The sequence below is a fragment of the Caretta caretta genome, chromosome 1 (genome assembly GCF_965140235.1).
Source record: "Caretta caretta isolate rCarCar2 chromosome 1, rCarCar1.hap1, whole genome shotgun sequence".
Lineage (NCBI taxonomy): Eukaryota > Metazoa > Chordata > Testudines > Cheloniidae > Caretta > Caretta caretta.
The window spans coordinates 96,182,121-96,204,274 of record NC_134206.1 but is presented as its reverse complement, the minus strand read 5'-3'; the positions used below and the strand labels follow the sequence as shown (position 1 = coordinate 96,204,274).

Below are 22,154 nucleotides of genomic sequence, written 5' to 3'. Positions count from 1 at the left end.
GAAGATCCTAGCATTTAAATGAATTGTAAACATGGGATATCTCGGTATTCATCTCTCTTTGAAATGCACTGTGAATGGTGGAGGAAAAAGAAAATGGCTTTATGTTAATTCGTATAGCTAAGTAGACCTCCTTCAAAGTCATCCTAATTACCTTTTGTTCCCCGAGGAAATCCCAACTTATCAAAAGACATGAAATTGTATAAAAGATCCTTGGGTCCTGATTCTGTCATCTCAGATCTGCTTAGACTTCATCAGGGAAGTTTGAGGTGCAAGACTGAGGTTCCAGTTATGCTGGTATGCTCTGAATATGAGATTTGGACATTGGACTATGACCTATGAACTGAACTCTAAAGGAACTCTTTGCAACTATGAAGCTTACCATCTCTGCTATGAATCTGCACCTCAATGAACTGAATGCATGTCTGTATGTATATTGATATTCTAACCATACTCTCTCTCTTTTGTTTTTTAATACATTTTAGTTTAGTTAATAAGAATTGGCTGTACTGTGTATTTGAGTCCAATCCTTTGAGATTGGTAGAACCTTTTATTTTATATGATGAAATAAGATATACAAAAATTTTCCTCATATTTGACGTGGGTACCTGGATGGAGGCCTGAGGTTGGATCACTTTCAGGGAACTATGTTGTTTTGGACTTCTGAATAACCAGTGAGGTAATAAAAAAGCTGTTTTATGCTGACTTGGTAAATCTAAGTATTGGAATATCCACCAGCTTTTTGGGGTTTGGCTACCCCATTCTTTGCAGTTCACCCTAATTGAGTGACCACAGGTGGCTCCCCACTAGGACCCCGGTCACACCATGTTCTGATATTTCCCCAGTCCCTCTTATCTCTCCGACATGACACCTTTATGTTAAGTAATATAGAAAAGGACCTAGGGGTGATTCTGCGGAAAAGGACCTAGGGGTGACAGTGGACGAGAAGCTGGATATGAGTCAGCAGTGTGCCCTTGTTGCCAAGAAGGCCAATGGCATTTTGGGATGTATAAGTAGGGGCATAGCGAGCAGATCGAGGGACGTGATCGTTCCCCTCTATTCGACATTGGTGAGGCCTCATCTGGAGTACTGTGTCCAGTTTTGGGCCCCACACTTCAAGAAGGATGTGGATAAATTGGAGAGAGTCCAGCGAAGGGCAACAAAAATGATTAGGGGTCTGGAACACATGAGTTATGAGGAGAGGCTGAGGGAGCTGGGATTGTTTAGCCTCCAGAAGAGAAGAATGAGGGGGGATTTGATAGCTGCTTTCAACTACCTGAAAGGGGGTTCCAAAGAGGATGGCTCTAGACTGTTCTCAATGGTATCAGATGACAGAACGAGGAGTAATGGTCTCAAGCTGCAGTGGGGGAGGTTTAGATTGGATATTAGGAAAAACTTTTTCACTAAGAGGGTGGTGAAACACTGGAATGCGTTACCTAGGGAGGTGGTAGAATCTCCTTCCTTAGAGGTTTTTAAGGTCAGGCTTGACAAAGCCCTGGCTGGGATGATTTAACTGGGAATTGGTCCTGCTTCGAGCAGGGGGTTGGACTAGATGACCTTCTGGGGTCCCTTCCAACCCTTATATTCTATGATTCTATGATAATGCCCTTGTATTTGACTATCATAGTTGGTAAGCACTTTGCAATACTTTTGAAGTTTGGATGAAACATGCTGCTAATACGCTATTATAGTGTCTTTCCCCTACAGAGCTTCATAAAAAAATACCATGAAATGGCTCTATTTAAAGATATTCCTTAATAATCTGTTCAAGCTGCAGTTTTTCTCTAATTTTTTTCCTATTGGCTTTTAATAGCGACATCAGGCAACAAAAGGTGTCAGATCGACAGTCTAGTAGACCGACGCCCTCTACTTATTGACAGAAGAAGTACAGCCCAGGCAGTGGAAGTACACACTTACATGTAGCATTTGCATTGTCTCACCAATGATGCTTCAGCCCTGAGCTGGAAAAGCCAAACAACTCTGGAGAAGTGAAAGTGTTAAGTAAATGTGAAATAAATTGTTGGCCTTTTCTCTGAGACTGCCTTCAAGGACACCCATCACGACAGTAGACTTTTTATGAGGTAAGCACCTGTCCATAAGGGGTAGGGCTGTAATCACCAATACATTTCACATAAGCCATCAAGCAGCAATCAGACGGTTACAGCATTCAGTCATTACCAGCATGAGCTGCCCCAAATCTCCATATTCCTTATCAGTAAGGCTATGATTTAGTCATGGGTATTTTTAGAAAAAGTCATGGACAGGTCATGGGCAATAAAGAAAAAGTCACAGCCAGTGACCTGTCTAAAAATACCCATAACTAAATCTTAGGTGCTCAGCGGGGGGGGGGCACTCCAGTGGACACCGCTGCTCTGGGGTGGGGTGCTTTGGCGGTCGCTGCTGCAGAGAGGTGGGGGGTAGCCCGGGGGCCCCACCACTGCTCCTCTGGGTGTGGCCTGGGAACAGCTGCCTGGGGCCACCCAAGCAGTGGCCAGTGCGGTTGGTCCCGGGTCGCCCCAGCTGCTTGGGTGGCCCTGGGGTCAGCCACACCAACCGCGGAAGTCATGGAGGTCCCGGAAAGTCACAGAATCCATGACTTCCATGACCTCCGTGAAAGACTCCCAGCCTTAGTTATCAGTCCCCTTTGCCCTGCCCTGTGGGGGAAGAAATGTTGACAAGAAAATTTAGAAGTGGATCATTACTTGGATAAGCAGTGAAGCTCACCCGCTTTAAAGAGCTTCATAAATGCATACTTATAACTCTACTAAGGAGTTACACATACACATCGGGAAGAGGAATTTTATCTTGATCATGAAGATAAAAATGAAGGTGACTCAGGGCATTTTGCTAATGCAACATTTTTTCTAAGCAATCTTTTCTGTGAGTCAGTATCTGTTCTAAGTCATACCGTAGCCAGCAATAAGAATATGTTAGTTCTTTACACACTCAACTGTGTAGGTCCTAGCTCACTACATCAGCACTATTAATGCAAATAAGCCAAGATTTATTATACCTTTTTTATTTGTATTTTTGCTCATAAATCCCCACACTCTACTGATATTTCCTAAAGTAATGTCCTTGTAGCATTGAATCTCTGGAGATAGAATGATGAAAGAGAAATGTTCAAAACTTTCTTCAAGGATAGCCTATGATATAGCACTCTGCTTTCTCTTCTGACAACACCTCTTTCAAATAGTGTTTTGTATTGTCACGCTACAGCTCTTGTTCAAGTCCTGGCTCATAGAGCATTCTAATACGGAGAGGAATAAATATCTTCACCAATAAATAATTGAGTCAAAAAGATGAATAATTCATGTCAATACATTTTCATAGCTTTTTTTTGTTGGTACCTCTGTATAAACATTGTCCCTCTAGCAATCCTAAACCAGCAAACAAAACATGGTTAACCGCTTTGATTACAGATATTCAGAGTAAGCAGGAATTTGTCAAGTTGGCTGGAGTGGAGGATTTTATTTGTTTGCTCTATTTTGTTTTGTGCAATCTCTTTGCTTTTTTTGTTTGCAATCAAATGTTGCAGGACATATGAGTTACCATTAGGAACAGCAATTGCTCTGTCTATAGTCTGAATCCTGTCTCTGACCTTGTCTACACTGGCTCTTAGGTCAAAATAACTTATGTCGCTCAGGGGTGTGAAATAGTCACACCCCTGAGCGACGTAAGTTATACTAACCTAAGAGCCAGTGTAGACAGCGTAGGGTGACCATACATCCCGTTTTGGCTGGGACAGTCCCTTTTTTAAGCTCTGTCTCGGACATCCCAACTTTTTTGGCAAAAGTGGGCATTTATCCCGTTTGCTCTTGCTGACTGGAGCAGTTGGCAAGAACAAACAGAACAAACGCTCACTTGTCAAAAAAGTGGGGTGTGGTGCGGGGGGCGAGCAGCAATGCCAGCCCTGCGCAGGGGCAGAGGCAGGGCTCAGGCAAGCAGCTTGGGTCAGCCCTGCTGGGGGGTATGGGGTGCTCAGGCAAACAGCTCAGGCCAGCCCTGTGCAGTGTCCCATTTTCCCTTTGGGAAATCTGGTCACCCTAAGACAGCACTATGTTGGCGGAAGAGCTTCTCCCGCTGACATAGTTACTCCCTCTTGCAAAGGCAGGAGTCATTAAGCTGACAGGAGAGCTAAGTCCTGTCAGTTTAGAGCATCTCCACCACAAGCACTACAGCATTGCAGCTGCACCGGTGCATCCGCACCACGGTAAGTGCTGAAGATTAGATGTAGCCTCTGACAGTAGCAATGCTGGAGGCTTCAGAAAAGACATTAAACTCCTACAATATGCTTAAACTAAACCAACTGGGGAAATTTCTCTTGGACTTCACCAGGGAGTGATCCTTTTATATTCTCATCCACAAACATTGATAATCTATATTCATTTTGTCTACTGTAACTGCCAGTAATATTTTTATGCATTTAAATGCCCATTCTTTGTTTGAAAAATACCATTATTTGCCTCAAATTCCCTCAACAATATCCTCTTGCAATGAATTCTTCAGGTTCACTTTACAGTACGTTGCTTTAATAAACTTTGTTTTCTATCTGATTTTATGGTCTTCAATGTGAATTGGATCAAGTCCTAAGTTTGCTGCATTTTAATTTCATTAGGAGCCCTCTATCCCTTGTGTTATGGAAAAGGGTAAATAAGAGCATTCAATTAATCTGCTTTATACCATTTACTATTTTATTTACCTCGATGAACTCTCATTCTATTCTTCACCTTGCCAACTAAACAGTCCTAGTCTTTAAATATATGTAAGCTCCACTTCAATATTTCTGTTGCCTTTGTTGCACTTTATTAATTATTATTATTATTTTGCTAAATCTTTTTTAAGATGAGGTACCAAAACTGAACTGTCTGTTGAAGAAGCCTGGCAATGCATTCAGGTTGTTAGAAATAATGAGAAATTCAGGGAGTTAAAACATGCGATCATGTCAAATGGGCACACAATACAGTGATCAATTAGTGTGTGTCAAAGGAAGAGATATGAAAAAGCATACCTTAAGTTTAATATATTTTACATTTAAAAAGCACCAGGCCAAATCTGTAAGCCCTTTACTTTTAGTCAGGGAAACTCACTGAAGTTAGTCTGAGAATGTTGTCTGAGTAAGGACTTCAGCATTTGGGCCCATATGCAAAATTTAATGTGCAATCTTAACAAAAAAGACCTTTGTATTTTACTTCTTCCATTATCACATATTTAAAACTGTTAATATGTTTTATTATATCAAACACATTTTTTCTCTCTTATATTTCTCCCTTTTATTTCGTTTTTCAGCTAAAATACCAAAATGTAAGGAACAGGAAGAAAATTAGTATTGAAACTAAAATAATGTGTCAAACTGGGAGACTCGCACAGCCTCCTCTATTAGTTTGAGACATAAAAATTAGATGACTACAACACGACCATGAGTATATTCCACCCAATAATTTTCACTCTCTGATTCAGAGCAAAAGGGTGTGAACTGTTTATAGCCAATGTATTCCATTTCAGTATTAAATGCTGGAAGCTTAGATGGAATGAATTGTACAACAATAATAAAATGTTCACTCAGAGTTAAGAGATTTTCTTAGTCTAGTACATTGGGCAAGAAAATAACCTAAGGACTCCCAGAAGAGTTTCAATCATAAGAGTCTCTGTGGAAATTTCTGCTAGTAGTCATACTGTGGTCCAGTGTCTTTTCCTTTTACTCTAAAAAGGGATGTGGACTGCAAGAAGAGATGATGAAAAATGTTCAGTGCTTATCTGTCCTACAAAAGTACATGTCATGCATGACGGATAGGATACCAAGAGCTTTCCCTCAGGCCTTGATTTCATACATTTTATGTAATGGTAGCTTGCTTCCTTGAAGTTTACTTTAAGATCTCCAGGAGAAAAGTCTAAGTTTGCCTTCAGCCTTCTTTCTTTTGGATTGCCAAATGTCAAAGGAACCACATACAATTTACAGAAACTATCACTGAAAATACTATTTTAGACTGGAAACTCAAAACTAAGGATCAAACTGAGTGAAAAACAAAAGGTTCTTACCTCAGGCCCTCTTCACACGAATTGGTGGGCAGCATAATACCTCCATGGCAACATAAATTTCACTTTAAAAGTATTCAGTGGCAATATAATACAAAATTACCTATCAAGCTGGTATATTTGAATAACAAGCAGGAAGGAAAAGGAACGGATAAGCCACTTTTCCACAAACAATTGAGGGTTGGTAAGAAATAATGCCAGGAGAAGTCTGCAAACACAGGCTATCAAAAGAAGTCCGGTAGGTTTAAAAAGAAAAAAATTCTCTCAAGACAGGAGGGAGTTGTTCTGAGGAATCAATCCAAGACACAGGTACCTGATGAGGTGTCTGAAGAAGTTAGGTCTACCTAAGTTAACATTGGGGAATGGTAAACTTTTAGGTAAGATATATCTGCATATAGAATGTATGGTGTTTTAAAATCCCCTTCCTCTAAAAGCTTTGTTTCTCCTGCAAAATAAACAAAACTCTGGTTTTTCAGAAGGCCGTTTGATCATTATATTTAGCACTGGTCACAGACCCGCAAAGGGAAGCACTGCAGGTGCCTGAACTCCGTCCAGCCTGCAGAGTAAGCACAGTTGATAAACAGGATATGACAGTCCCTGGCCAGTCCAGGAATGGGAGAATTGCAAAATTCTGCCCCAAGAGAGGTAAAGGCAGAAGTCTTGAAACTTGGGGGGGGGGAGAGGGGGAGCAGAGAGACCACAAAGAAAATGGAGGTACAGCTAGCCCTGTCACTATGACATATCTATAGTTGAGATAGCCCAACTCCTTCAATTTTAAAAAGTTATTTTCAGCTCCTTACACCTTACTCAAAGTTCTACTTTTTCATTTTCAATCTAGTACATTTTGCTCTCACTCAGGAAGGGAATTCTTCCTGGATGTTTAAAAAGAAGTTGAGTCATCTTTATGCATAGAGAGAGAAAATGAAAATTTTGTGTTGTGTAGAAAAAATACGAGACAGCGCAATACATAGAAGGCGGTGATTTAAAAATCACAGACAAATCTCAACGTTGTCATTTCCTGACTTCAGAGTGCTTCATTTTGCACCTACATTGATATTTTAATATAGTTTCTTTTAAAATGGAATATTATTTTTATATCAGAGACCATAGCCCAGAGTCCAATATCATTTGAGGTTAATGGAACCAATTCTGTACTGATGCCTGCACAAATGAGATTGGAATCTGGTCCCATATGTATAATTTAGGATTAATCACTTCATCATTTAAACATAACCTAGGAAACTTGAATTCTTCAACTTCTACCTGATGACTCTACTAGCTAAGCGATAATAATGTCAGCTGACATCCATTTCAACTCTAATTAATATTCTTGACAAGTACAGTTTTTGACAAATCAGATATTTTCAACAATAATGTATTCTGTACAAACCCGAAGGGAGAAATATCTATTATTCTTCACGTTTCTGGTCCACATAAGAAATGTAATGAATTGCTTTTATCAAATCGTGCTTAGAAAACATTGCTTCTATTGGCCACCTCCTAAAATAGTTTAGATAGATGATCTGTAAGTACAGTAGCTCTAAAAAGTCAGCATGTCACAAGATGATACAAGTCTCTGAGTATTGTTTAACCTTCAGACTTCTTAATTTCCTTCCACTCTCCATATGATTCTTCAGTATTTTTTTTTTACTCTCTTGTGCTAAAGCAGCAAATTTGTAAAGCTGCAGGAAGATTAATCACGGATATGCTCCAGAATGCCCAAATATGGCAACGTCAGCAGGAGAAACACCAGTGAGCAATGGGTGAGCTTTGGATCTTATTGTTGCTTATCACATTTCCTCATTCTGGGAACTATGAAGAATCTCTTCACCTCATCTTTAGCTTAGCATTTGAAATGCCACACCAAGATCTTTTATAGTAGTGTAAAGTTAATCTGCAATCTTGAAAAGATTGATTTAGGTGTGTACTTCTCAGTAATACTAGATAGAGCTTCAGAGTAATATTGCTTTGTGGTAGTGAATATTTTTGCAATGGTTTGTGTTAGTATTTTATGAGATGGTCAGCCTGATATGATTTGTGCTTTAGATCTTTATATGTATTTAGAAGTTTCCTACATAACTTAACTAGAGAGCATTTTCTGTGCCATAAGGGTGAAAGTACGCTATGAGCCAAGTAAGAGGGTTGTACAGAGACAATCGGGTTCATCAGCTGAGTAGTTTTTACTTTTAGAAGATGGTATTAAGCATCCTGGGTTTGGGATGAAGGGCTGCTGCAAGATTCAAGACTTGGTATTGTATAATCAAAGAATATAGATAGCCAGCCAGCCAGCCAGACAATGATCTCCAGTATATCAATGTAAATTGACTTCAGCAGATGTAATCCACGTTTACACTGGTGTAAAAGAGATTGTAAAGGGAATGGAGAAGAATTATAAAAATGTGGAGAATCAGTGTAATCTATTGCAATTCAGACTGGAATCATTTGTACTGTGTGTGGAAGCAAAGAGGGAGCTAAAGACATCATTTCCAGGTCTATCATTCCAAGGTAAAACATCTTGATCTAGAACTTTAGCCAATTATTTATATATCTATATGCTTTCAAATCTTTTCCAACTATTAAATTTCACGTTTAGGCAGGAACCTTCCTTGATGCATGTGTGCTACCTGAAAAATCTAACCCTAGGAAAAATAAATAATACAGCAGAAATCAGAAAAGTTAATGAGACCAGTACAAATACTACATGTAGGTAATTAATATTCCTGAGAATATGCGTCTGGAAATATGCAACATATTATGATGTGTTCTATCCAGAGTCTAGAACAACCTTTAATGAAACAAGATAGTGGCCTAGAGTCTCTCCTGCACCTATCTGTTGAAAGGAGGAAGGGGGCAGTCAGGGAGACAGTTATAGCTCCCCAGTTCAAAAGCCAGCTCCAAAACAATATAAGTTATAGCAGTCTAGGAATTTTATGCCCCTTCAGAGCACCCCGCACAGGCAGCTGGGCAGATTCTGGCTCCTTTCCACTGCCTGAGTGGCACAGAAGAGCCGGAAGAGGGAGAAGGAACTGACCCATTCATGTAATACTCTAATGTCAATGCTTGGAAGAAAGATAAATGGCAAATGATTACTGTAAACAAAACAAACCAACTCAAACAAAAATCACACAAGTAGACATAAAGGCCGTGCCACATAGGGATGGCTGTTCCCAAATTAACAAACAGAACTAGGGGACTATAGTCCAGTAGAAATCAGTGGAAATGTCTCATGGTCGTCCATTCTCTACCTCTTTCCCTAATAGAGGATCTCTTTTCAGCCAATGCAGTTAAAATATACCTTACAGGTAGCACTTTATCATTCCCTCCAAATCACAAATCCAGCATTAATGCACTATTTGTTTTGGTTCTTAATTACCCTGGCTTATCAGCATGTCATATTTTTACTCCTCCCAATAACAATTGCATTCTGAGTCAGAGTGACATTCAGTATTGACCTTTATTTATAGCTCTCACAAACTGGCAAATGTTTATTTATAAACCATAAAAAGCAGAGTTTGTGAGATTGATTCAGTGTATTTTAAAAGCAATGGCCTGGCATTCTGTAACTAGAGGTAATCACTTACAATTACTAGGGCCTATTTTTCACTGCTAATCCAGGGCTTTACCTTATAATTGTATTACTGGATTTGTTTCACTCTGCCCATATATCAGAAGGTTTAGTAAGAAGCTTGCTATCAATATAATTTAATAACGTTCAGGAGAAAAATGGTTTTAATCTGTTTAAAAATAAGGCAGAGGCATAATTGACCTCAGGTGCTCGGAAAAGTTTTCAAACCATTATTTTTTTACATTAGATGTGAATTTAAATATTTAAATCCATTCATGGAACTAAGATGTCAGCTACTGTGTCATACTGCTCTGATGTTCATGCTCATAATAATACTCCTCACTTTCTAGAGAAGGCCTCCCTGGGCCAAGCTCAGCAGAGACTTAACTGGTGGTAAGTTCCACATCAGGTATGGAGGGGCTAGAAAAGAAAGTATGGCCTGGTCGACACTAATGAAGTAAGTCGATCTAAATTACAATAGTTAAGTTACGTATGGTATGTAACTTAAGTCGATGTAGCCTAGATTGACTCCCAGCGGTGTCTACGCTGTGCTATGTCGACGGGAGATGCTCTCTCATCAACATAGCTTCTGCCTCTAGGGGAGGTGGAGTACTGAAATCGACAGGAGAGCGCTCTTCCATCGACTTATCACTTCTTCACCAGACCCACTAAATCGACACCACTGCATCGATCGCAGTGGTGGTGATTTAGCTGGTAGTGAAGACAAGCCTTATGTGAGTATAAATGGCAAAGACGTAGAAAGAGCACAGAGTGGGCTTGATTCTCCTGATTCTCTTACCCCAGTGTAAATCAGGAGTGATGCCACTGAAGTCAGTAGAGTCTACAGCAAAGTAAAATGACCTGGATGGTAAGTAAGTACCCCAGAGGGTATGCAAACAAGAATATTTTACACCAATTTGGTACTCACAGGAGGCCAAATTCAGTTCCAAAGCCAATACAGTTACAACTGCCTCCACCAGAGAGAATTTGGAGTGATGCAATGAGATTGGGGTGAGGGAAGGAAGCTGCTTAATCTTATACCCTTCCATTAAATGCTCTTTTACTGCGCTCAAGCCTTCCGACCTTCAGTGCAAAGCTTCCCATGTTGCATGCTTACAGAATACCAAAACAATGTGTGTTATACTTACTTTGCTGCTTGTTAGAACTGGTCAGGAAATGAATCCTGACAAAAAACTTTGTGACAAAAATGAAAAAATATTTTTCATCAAACCCTTTTTGGAATTTGGGGGTTTTGAAGTTTCTGGATTTTTTTTTTCCAGAAAATGTCTGCTTAGTCAAAATACCATTTTCTGCTGAAAAAGTGTTTAGATGGAAAATGTTTGGCCAGCTGTTCTGCTTGCACCAGCTTCCATTTCCTTTCTGCATAATTTCCATCCAACTGGGAAGTTGGACCATCATTTAAGTCATCCTTGAATTTAGCCTCTTTCAATGGGAACTGCATCTGCTTCCATCAGGCTGCATTTGGCTAAAAGCTCCCCTGGTATTTAATAAAAAAAAATCTCATGTGGTCCAGAGTTATTCCAATTGCTGTAGGTCAGGCATGCACAAGTGTTAGAACATTTTCTGAAACAATCATGGAATTTGTGAGCTCCTTAAAAGTCAGAAGGATTCTCCAAAGGATATTTTTAAAGATCATTTGGCCCAAAAATGCCTTTATCTATTATCAACATATTTCATCCAACAATAAAAGATCAAAAATAACATTATGGTCATGGAGAAAGTTTTGTCAACATGTGGGCAACAGTAAAGTGTGCAAATAGTTAATTCTCTTTTACCTGTAAAGCAAGAGAAGTCCAGAAGGATATTGACAGACAAACTTGAGGAATTTTATCACATGACTGGGAATAAGCCAGGTGATAGGAGCATTAGTAATGCCGTCACTAGGTTCTACCACTGAACATTTTGCATTGGACATAATTTTCTACCACATAACATTTTGGTCAGGACATACTTTTCTCCCCTAATTTTTTTTTTTTTAAAAAAAACCCCAAAACAAAAACAAAATCCTTTTGCACTGGATATAATTTTCTACCACTTAACATTTTCGTCAGGACATAAATTTTCTCCCCTATTTTTTTTTCAACCCCCCCCCAAATTATTTAGATTCATAGATACTAAGGTCAGAAGAGACCATTATGATGATCTAGTCTGACCTTCTGCACAATGCAGGCCACAGAATTTCACCCACCCACTCCTGCGAAAAACCTCTCACCTATGTCTGAGCTACTGAAGTCCTCAAATCGTGGTTTAAAGACTTCAAGGAGCAGAGACATCATTTACTTCAAAAATTTTCTTTGAAATTTATCAGATTTTTATCGAAAGACTAAATACTGATCTTTTTTTGTTTTAAAATGGTGACACACAACAGAAGAGCTTTATAGTCTGCCACTTTAGTACAGAAAGTTTGTCTAAAATCCCTTCAATTATATCGGAAGTGATGAACAGGTGAATACATTTATTTATAAATATATTTACTTTTCTCACTAGAAGACAAATTTGACCACCTTTGCTACAGGAAACATAACTAAAACAGGAGAAATCTCAACTTTGCACATTACATTCATAGAAACCAGACAGTCTCTATGTAAAAGAATAAATGGACACGAATCAGACGTCCAGAATTGTAACATTCAAAAACCAGTCGGAGAACACTTCAATCTCTCTGGTCACTCGCTTACAGACCTAAAAGGGGCAATTCTTCATAAAAAAAACTTCAAAAACAGACTCCAATGAGAGACTGCTGAATTGGAATTAATTTGCAATGTCAGTTTAATGTCAATGTTTGATTGACATTCCAGTGTCAATCAAACTGGACACCATTACATTAGGCTTGAATAAAGACTGGGAGTGGATGGGTCATTACACAAAGTAAAACTATTTCCCCATGTTTATTCCCCCCACCCCACTGTTCCTCACACATTCTTGTCAACTGCTGGAAATGGCCCACCTTGATTATCACTACAACGGGTTCCCCCCCCCCGCTCTCCTGCTGGTAATAGCTCACCTTACCTGATCACTCTCATTACAGTGTGTATGGTAACACTCATTGTTTCATGTTCTCTGTGTATATAAAATCTCCCCACTGTATTTTCCACTGAATGCATCCGATGAAGTGAGCTGTAGCTCATGAAAGCTTATGCTCAAATAAATTTGTTAGTCTCTAAGGTGCCACAAGTACTCCTTTTCTTATTCATAGGTCTAACATCCTGACCCCCTTCCCCTGAAGTCAGCTGAAAGACTGACAATGCCTTCAGTGTGAGATGTGCAATCCCTTAATGTGCAGTAAATGCTTTGCTAAATTTTAAATGTATTGGTTTAAAAATAAAAAAAGAAAGAAAAGCTATGTATATTTGAAAATGTCAGATGGTGTATGGGCTGTTAAAAATTCTGTTCAATTGCGAGCTACACACTAAGATGGATGCTGTGCACATATGTTTGTGTCCAGTAGAACTGGTCAAAAACTATAAAAATTGTTCAATGAAAAAGGACACATTTTGTGCACGCACACACACACACACACACACACAATTCCTACCAGCTCTGTTGCGCAGCTAACTGGCTTCAGGATTTTACAAGGTATCAAGTGAAGGATTATACTGATAATAAGGGAAATTTAGATAGGCAGAATATATTGACCCAAATGGGAAACTAACATTACCCAACTTTTAACTTCATTGATTGTAATTAGAGAAATATGAGTACCATTGTCTTGCAGGGGACACCTATTGTTGTGGTCTTTTTGCACTGTTACTGGTGATTGAAAAAGAGGATGAGCCCATGGAGATGATCAGTATAACTGTTCCTCAAGGGGGCAGCCAGAACCAATCTTACTTTCCTTGAAGCAACGGCATTCGAAAAGAATGTGACACCAGATCGGGCAGTTTCATCACAGCCTGGTAGCAAGACCCGCCAACTCCCTTTTACCTGATGGACTAGAGGAGCCTGAAAACGTGAGTACTAGGCCCCCAAAATGTTGCTACTAACTTTCTCTTTAGAAATAATCCCTGTTTCTTTATATCTGAGATGGAGGCTAAATGTCGTCAGACTAGCCTCCGGCAGTGCGCCAGATAAAGGAGATTTCACTGAGTTACGGCACACTAAATGAATTCAAAAAGTCAGTTCAGCTTGTGATATTACTGAAAAAAGAACTCTGTGCCCAGCCAAGACAAACATTTTTGAAAAAGCGTCACTTCTCTTTTCTCATCTCTTTTGGGTTAAGCAGATGTGACTTTTCTGTCACTGTGTCTTGTGATGTGACAGCACAGTTAAAATTAAATTCATGCCCAACGTGGATAACTTTCACAACAACAACAAAAATACATTTCTCTATCTTCCCTTTTGTGAGTGTGTGTGGGAGGAGGAGGGTAAAGCTATGTGCTCACTTTGAGGAATGGTTGCTGCAAGTTGTAAGTGATGTACAAAAAGAAAGATTTGCTGTGCTCGACAGCAGATACACCAAGTTTAAAAATATTCAGTTCTGACAAAACCAGAAGAACTTGGAAGTCAAAACCAGCAAATTGCTCCCAAGTGTTAATATTAATTGATGTGGACACAGTGGCAAAATGAGGACAGATGCATGCATGGAATTAAGCAGCAGGCCACAATCTTTATTAAACTTTAACAGAGGAGAGTAGCGCTACTCACCCATCACCCACACTGTCCTATACCTGTGTAGGGGTTACAGGACTCCTTACCATATAGCCCATAACATGGCGTGATTCTCCTCAGTTTATCCCCTGGAACTCACCTCTCTCTGAGTCCTAGCACTCTCCCCATCACAAGGTGGAGAGACGGTGCAGCTGGATGGGCACCTTGGCCCGCAAAGGCCACAAGGTCTCACCCTATCACTTGAGCCCAAGATTCATCACCAAAATCCCAGGTCTTTTACCTCTGGGAACTGCTCATTTTATTTTCTTAACTGCACTAGAAACTGGTGCACAAGTTGCAATGAATAAACAACTCCTCCCCAGTTAGGTACTAAGTGCATTCCAACTGAACCATTGTGGCTCAAAGGTGCTGCGAAGAAGGCACAAAACTCCCTGGTCCTCTGCCAATTGGCTCATGGAAGAAAAATTCCTTCCTGATCCCCTTAACAGATGATTGGTTAGACCTGCAGTATCTGCCAGTCCAGGTTTCCTATTCCCAGTTCTGGTGGATAGGGTGCACTGCTGGAATGGAGCCAAATAGGCTCCACAAGGCACACACAGAGTTAAATTCTGGGATCTGGGGAATGCTGGCCAATGAACACTCCTTTTCCCCAGCTGGCCAACAGGTGCTAGAGACTCCCATGTGGAGGAGCTACCTATTATCCCTTGGTGAGTGTCTCCCTTCCTTGCTGCTGGGACTGTCCCCCTTTCACTGCCGGCCCCAACAAGTTCCCCCACCTGTTGATGTGGGTCAGTGGCATTTCTGCAGTTTGTAGGTCATTCAGATTTCTTTGCATCTGTCCACTAGTGTGCACATTGCAAAATATGCCTGTAATTAAATGACTGAGCAAACAAAAGAAATTTACTTTTTGACCACGTTTTGGAATGTATCTTTGACAGATAGGGCAATTTCCTGCAATATCTTTGGGAGATCTTACTGTATTAAGTTTATGTGTCACTGTGGGCCAGGGACTGCATATAATTCCACCAGGGAGGGAAACCATGGCTCCTTCAGGAACTAAAAACAGTATGGGGATGATCAGGCAAATTCACTCAGGTTGTAACACTTCCAAAGAAGTACCTCTGTTACAGTTCAGGGCAACTGAATTTCTCTTTAGTGGTCCAGCAAGAGCACCCAGACTCAGGCTTTCAGCTCCCCAGATGTTGCTTTTCTTGGGTGGATACTCGCATGTCACTCCCTTCTGATTGGAGTGTTTTCAGGCTGCACAGTTTCCTGCCTTCTCTGTGTTATTCCCTGCAGAGACAGGCTACTCAAGCACACCTGCTTGCTTTCCATTCTGAGACGGTAAACAGTGTGACTGCCCACAGATGGTAAACAGTGTGACATGTCCAGGCTAATAAGTATACCAGAGATTAGCCCAACCCTAACATGGGCTCTGGCTGGAACAGTCCTTCAATATCCCACCCAAGGGTTACTTGTTCTTTCAAATTCATCACAGCTTCCGCTCAGAACATGTCCCCCAGTCTTATGGGGACTCAGTAGACTCCAGTCCTTCCAAGCCTTCCCTAAGGACTGGGGCCCTACATGGACCAGGAATCCTGTCTGTTTGCTGCATCAGGCAGAAGGCCAGGAGCCTGTGTAAAAGCAGGCTATTAATCCAAAAATCCCATATTTGCTTGTTGGTCCATGGAGAATCCGGTTTGCACTAGTATATGCACACCTCTCCAGAAGGGTGGTTTCAAAGAGCTGATAACAGGAGGAAATATGTTAGCTTCCCCCTCCTTTTAAAGGAGTTGCACAGAGTTCCACAGTAACACATACACAATCACATTTTTAATACAATGGACTACAAAGACATGAAACCTAAGTCAGTAAAGTTCATTCAGGAGATTGCAGGAAATTGTCAGTCTGTCCCACCCACCACCTGGAAACGCTCATATATATTAGTTCAAACTGGATTCATGAGAGAGCAGCAGATAAAGAAAGGACTTTTTGATAAATAGCCTGAGTTTAAACTGACCCAGGGCCTGCTTTTTGATCCAGAAAATGGACAGGAACCTCTGTCTAAAGGAGGGCCCAATTCTTGCTGAAGGTTTGGAAGGATTTGAACTTCTAGAGCCCCATAAGACTGATGGGTCACCTCTGGTAAGTTTTTTAGCATGCATGTAGGACCTTTTTTTTAAAAAAAAAATACATTTTGTCTGTAATGCTTTTAGCTTAAGAATAAATGTGCTTGCTTAGCAGGAGCTGTGTGGTAATTTATAATTGTGGGCAATACACTGGTCATAGGCTCTTCAGGGAAGGCAAAGTGCAGGCAGTGGCCTGTTTACACAGTTTGACTTGCTGGGGATATCACACTGTAATCCATAGTGTTGTTCAGCCTTAAAACCCCAGCCAGGAGAGAGGGAGGGAGTCCCAGGTCTTCACCCCAGGGAGGTGACAGCTGGGGGCCAGGAACCTAAAGTGGGTGGTCTTGGTGTGCCACAGAGTGGGAATACAGATGCAATTGCTATGAAACTGTGACAGTCTCTATCTAGGAGGTTTTAATACTACACTGAACCATGCTTTTTGAGCATAATGTAAGTTTCAGAAAAATATTAATTCTTTTACATTTTAATGAGACATCTGAAACAAAATCTTTACTAAAATGCTCCTGATTTCTCCTTGATAATAATTCTTTGTAATCTGCTTTCCAATTTATGTTGAAGTAGACTTTAAGAAAAAAAGTAGAAGAAAAGTGTCTAGAAATGGAAATCTAGTGCACTCTTTGCAATATGAAGATTTGTTCAAGAACTTAAGTCTATTATTCTTCATTATTGTTATCATTATTATCATCCAGTCAGATAATTCCATCAGAAGGCCAAAATTTCATGTTGCCCAGTAGTAAGAATAAAACATAATGGGGAAATAATTAAAGAATCTAAATTTAAAATATATGTGCACACTCATTCATATATAATATTCATAGAATGAGCATGTACATATAGTTAGACTTCATGTGTATGTAAATGTATACACAAATGCACAAGGTGGTGAGGTAATATCTTTTACTGGACCAACTTTTGTTGGTGAGGGAGACAAGCTTTTGAGCCACACAGAGCCCTTCCATAAGTCTGGGAAAGGATCTCTCCCACCAACAGAAAATGGTCCAATAAAATATATTACCTCACTCCCCTTTGTCTCTCTAATATCCTGGGACAAACACAGCTACAACTACACTGCATGCACACATACACACTCATTCAACTGCATTAATGAATAGTAATGTGCGGGGGAGCGTGTTCATGCATGTGTAATTATATAAACTCACACAAAAACTATGTTAAGGGAACATTAATGTTGCAAAGTCAAGGATTCAAAAGTTAGGAAATGCTTGAATTAATTCAACTCCCTTTTATGTAGCATTATGATAGGGTCTTTAATTACATGGCCATGTGCTGTTTTTCAGGCAGTCTTCATTCAGTGCATAGGATGGACAGTGCTCAAATTGGGCATCCAAAATTAGAGGGAACTTTTGATCTTAGTATCTTTGTGCCTCAGCTCCCATCTCTAAAATAGGAATAATATCACCCACCGCATTTCAGAAGATGGTTATGAAGATTAATTAAATGATGTGTGGAAAGCACCTAGCATTATAGTAATGAGCACCACAGAAGAGACCATTAGGAAATTACTAATTATGCCTTAAGAACAAGATGGCTTTCACGTTTGGAATTTCCTTTTTTGATGGTTTCTCAGAGCCAAAATGTGGTCCTACAATTTGCAACCAAACTAGAAAAGTCCCTTATAATTTGTTCAAGGCTTTAACAGACTTATAGAACACAATTAAGGTCCCGACAACATGACCGATTGAAAACATGATATAACAAGGTCAGGGAACAACTTGGCCCCCTAACTTGGTTTTAACAGTAATATAGAAAAATCCCTTTAGCTGTATTCCAGGTGCTGTGTAGGAGACAGCTCATTATTCTGGCAGATCTCTGGCACCCAACTACAACTGTGGGGTTTATCTGACTGACCTGGATGGATTATATTTTGTGTATATTTTTTATTATGTAGTTTAATTATATGAGGCCCTCAGAAGCTAGCATCATAATAAATATTTATATAAATAAATAACTAAAACAAATAAATATAATTCCAGCTGGTCTTTGAAATAGATCAAGCTCCCTAGATATTACTAGTGGGCCTTTTTCTCATCCATATATAACTAATCTACCTTGTCCATGTGTTAGAGAAGATGCCAGTATTCCTAAAAACTTGTCACTCAGCTGCAGTCCTGATGAGGGTTGCCACCCTCACAATTCCAGGCCAGCTGCACTGCCCTAATGAACAGCAGCATCATACATATTAGTTACACTTAAATCCCTGGTCTGAAATGTCAACTGATGATAGTTTTTGTACTAAGAATAGCAACTGCTACATCATGCTATAGCTAATAAATATTGACCTTCCTTGCATTCCAAAAAAAAGGCAACCCTTTCCAGTATTGCTGTCACTTCAGTAGACTCCAAAGGAGGAAAATGACAATAGTTAGTCACCTTGACAAACTTCAAAAACTTATAAACAAGATATAGATGCATATTCAGAATTCATGTTTTAAGTAAAAAAAACCCCACAAACACACGTGCAAACATAAAATGCCTCATTTAGGTTACCTTGGATACTCTGTTTGCAACCTCTCTGCCTACAGTCAGCCCCTGAACAAAGGTCCGTGCAGCAATGAAAGCTCTAGTCACTTGAACCTTCAGTTTCCTGGGTACATCTCCAAATGGTTTCAGCTGGTCTGTGTATTTGCTTACACATTCCAGATAGTCCTCAGTGAAATGGTATTGGGGGTTTATGAGCTGGAACATTCGCTCCAATAGCCGAGCCCAGAAATCATTCAGCATCTCCTCCAAGTTTACATTGCCTCCTGTATAGTATCGTTTCAGTTCTGTGAAGAGGTCCTGGAACACTTCTGAATTCTGCATGTACAGCATTCCATACGTACGTACAAACATATCATTTAAGGATTTTTCTGCGTTCTCCAAAAGTTCTCGGAAAAATTCTGCAGAGAAAATAAAAAGGTATATACAGAACAAAATTAATAAAATGCCAATGGCATGTTTCTTGCCTTCATGATGGTATTGCCTTCATGTCGGTATTACCTTTAGCAAAATTTTCTCAAGTAAATGTTGTTGTGCCATTTGCATGTTTAATAGAAAAAGTCAGTTGTTTAAATTGGAAATAGGTTCATTTAAGAGCAATGGAAAATGTAAAGTATACTGTATTCCCCGTAGAGGTTAAAAAGAAACTTTAAATCCATAACTCTAAATTCTAAAAATGCATTTGAGAGAACTGAAATGAGAATTGTTCCATTATTTAAACCTAGCAATCCCTGCCACTTGCCAAACTCTCAATAGTGAACAGCCAATGTCCCGAATCTTGTGTACTAAACAAGAAACCATTAATGTAATTATATGTCTAGAACTACAGCAATATTGGAAAAGGCAAATAATGAAATCTTCTATTCTATTCTATTGAAGTTCTTCACTCATCACTATGGTATCTGACCTCCATGGTATCTTATAATTTACTTTCAGCTTTCAAAAATTCCTCAAAGCTTTGAACTGAGACATATTGGGGCCTGATCTTACAAGCTTTTCACATACAGAAGTCCCTTTAAACAGTACTACTAGCCTAAGATACACAAGATGTTGCTATTGTCAATAATTTAATGCTATTCTGAAGCACTGTGTTGGCATTTGAGCCAGTGTTTTTCAAACAGCCTGCCGACTGCAACTTTGTACAGATTGCAGTGTCTGGGATACCATGTTAGCAGCGGGTTTGTTTACCTATTCTTTCTTTTGACACCTGAGTTTTACCTGCTTCTCAGTTTTTTACCCAGCCTCAAGCCATAGCCTGTTCAAAGTCTTGACTTCAGGATTTTATGTTTATTGGGCAATGGGCCCATGGAAGCTTCAGCAGCCATCTCTCTTAAACATGAGCTCAGGAGGACATTGGGAGGAGGTAAGTTAGTCCAGGTTTTCTGTCACTGGTTATCCACCTTACACCACCACCAAGATACTTATTCTGGGAAATTACATTAAAGTGATTCACTGAAGACTTCCCTTAAAACATTGTCGGTGGAATTCACCACCATTACCCTCTGATTTTACATTTGAGTTCAGGTTCCTCACTTCATGCACTCTCTTTATAAATCTCCAAGGCTTGCAATGAACTCCCCAAACACAAACTCTGAGAGGCCAGAAGGTAGATTTCCCGAAGTTGTTTGGTGGGAAAGGAATAGCAGACTGCCTCCACTGGGGTTTTCTTCACTTGTATGATCACAAAGCACTTTCAGAAGGTGTTGAATGGAGTCAGTGGGGCTACTGAGACTTTAACAAAACATTTAGAACAACATATTGTATGGATCAAACATTAGTTGGAAGGGAAAAAAAGTTTTAATAAATGCACCCAACTATCTATACAAACAAGACAATATAAAAGATATAAGAATTTAACATAAGCCCACATGAGGAAGGAACTATGTTAGTAATGGTAGGAATGAAAGCTAACTGCAGCAAGTTGCTTACTAGGATGTAATAATTATGCTATTGTGCATTGACTCAATAATTATGCCATCCCACAATTGTGTATTGACCTGGATAAAGCCATCATCTCCACATTAAGGAAAAGACGAAAAAGACTACATCTGCATGGTCTCTTTGGGTATACGCACATTATTTGGGGAACATGTGATCAAATCTTAAATTGGCAGGCTGAGGCAAATGGGGACAGACACTAATTTGATAGGAAAAAGATTCCCTGCGAGGCAAGATATTCAGGTACTTTATACAATACTTTGCAATGTAAGCTCTTAAGGTAACATTTTCAAAAGTGCTTAAATGTCAGGACCCTAAATAACACAGGTGGCTTTTAAAATTTTAGCTACTGTCTACAGTGCCGAGTGAAGCTTTGGATACTATTTGTCTAGGCAAGTATGTTTTCATAGAAACATAGGACTGGAAGGGACCTCAAGAGATCATCTAGTCCAGTCCTCTGCACTCATGGCAGGACTAAGTATTATCTAGACCAGTAGTTCTCAGACTAAGGCCACTGCTTGTTCAGGAAAAGCCCTTGGTGGGCCGGGCTGGTTTGTTTACCTGCCACGTCTGCAGGTTCAGCTGATCGCGGCTCCCACTGGCCGCGGTTTGCTGCTCCAGGCCAATGGGGGCTGCAGGAAGGGTGGCCACCACATTCCTCAGCCCGTGCTGCTTCCCGCAGTCAGTGGGAGCCGCAATCAGCCAAACCTGCAGACGCGGCAGGTAAACATACCGGCCTGGCCCACCAGGGGCTTTCCCTGAACAAGCAGCGGCCCTAGTTTGAGAACCACTGATCTAGACCATCCCTGACAGGTGTTTGTCTAACCTGCTCTTAAAAATCTCCAGTGATGGAGATTACACAATCAATCCTAGGCAATTTATTCCAGTGCTTAACCACCCTGACAGTTAGGAAGTTTTTCCTCATGTCCAACCTAAACCTCTCTTGCTGCAATTTAAGCCCATTGCTTCTTGTCCTATCCTCAGAGGTTAAGAAGAACAATTTTTCTCCCTCCTCCTTGTCACAACCTTTTCTGAACTTGAAAACTGTTATGTGCCCTCTCAGTCTTCTCTTATCCAGACAAAACAATCCCAATTGTTTCAATCTTCCCTTATAGGACATGTTTTCTAGACCTTTAATCTTTTTTATTGCTCTTCTCTGGACTTTCTCCAATTTGTCCACATCTTTCCTGAAATGTGGCACCTAGAACTGGACACAATACTCCAGCTGAGGCCTAATCAGCTCGGAGTGGAGTGGAAGAATGACTTCTCGTGTTTGCTTACAACACTCCTGTTAATACATCCTAGAATGATGTTCGCTTTTTTTGCAACAGTGCTACACT

General features: G+C 40.1%; 2 protein-coding genes across 3 annotated transcripts in view; one reads left to right on the top strand and one right to left on the bottom strand.

Moving 5' to 3' along the window:
* The window catches only part of GPC6 (glypican 6), a 1,138,485-nt gene that overhangs the window by 475,578 nt on the left and 640,753 nt on the right, over positions 1 to 22,154 (bottom strand). For both annotated transcript variants that reach the window (XM_048853256.2, XM_048853266.2), the window contains exon 3: positions 18,886 to 19,277. In XM_048853256.2, coding sequence (XP_048709213.1) covers positions 18,886 to 19,277 — 392 coding nt within the window. The remainder of the gene's footprint in view (positions 1 to 18,885; positions 19,278 to 22,154) is intronic.
* The window catches only part of TGDS (TDP-glucose 4,6-dehydratase), a 1,159,807-nt gene that overhangs the window by 756,679 nt on the left and 380,974 nt on the right, over positions 1 to 22,154 (top strand). The gene's annotated exons all lie outside the window — the stretch shown is intronic.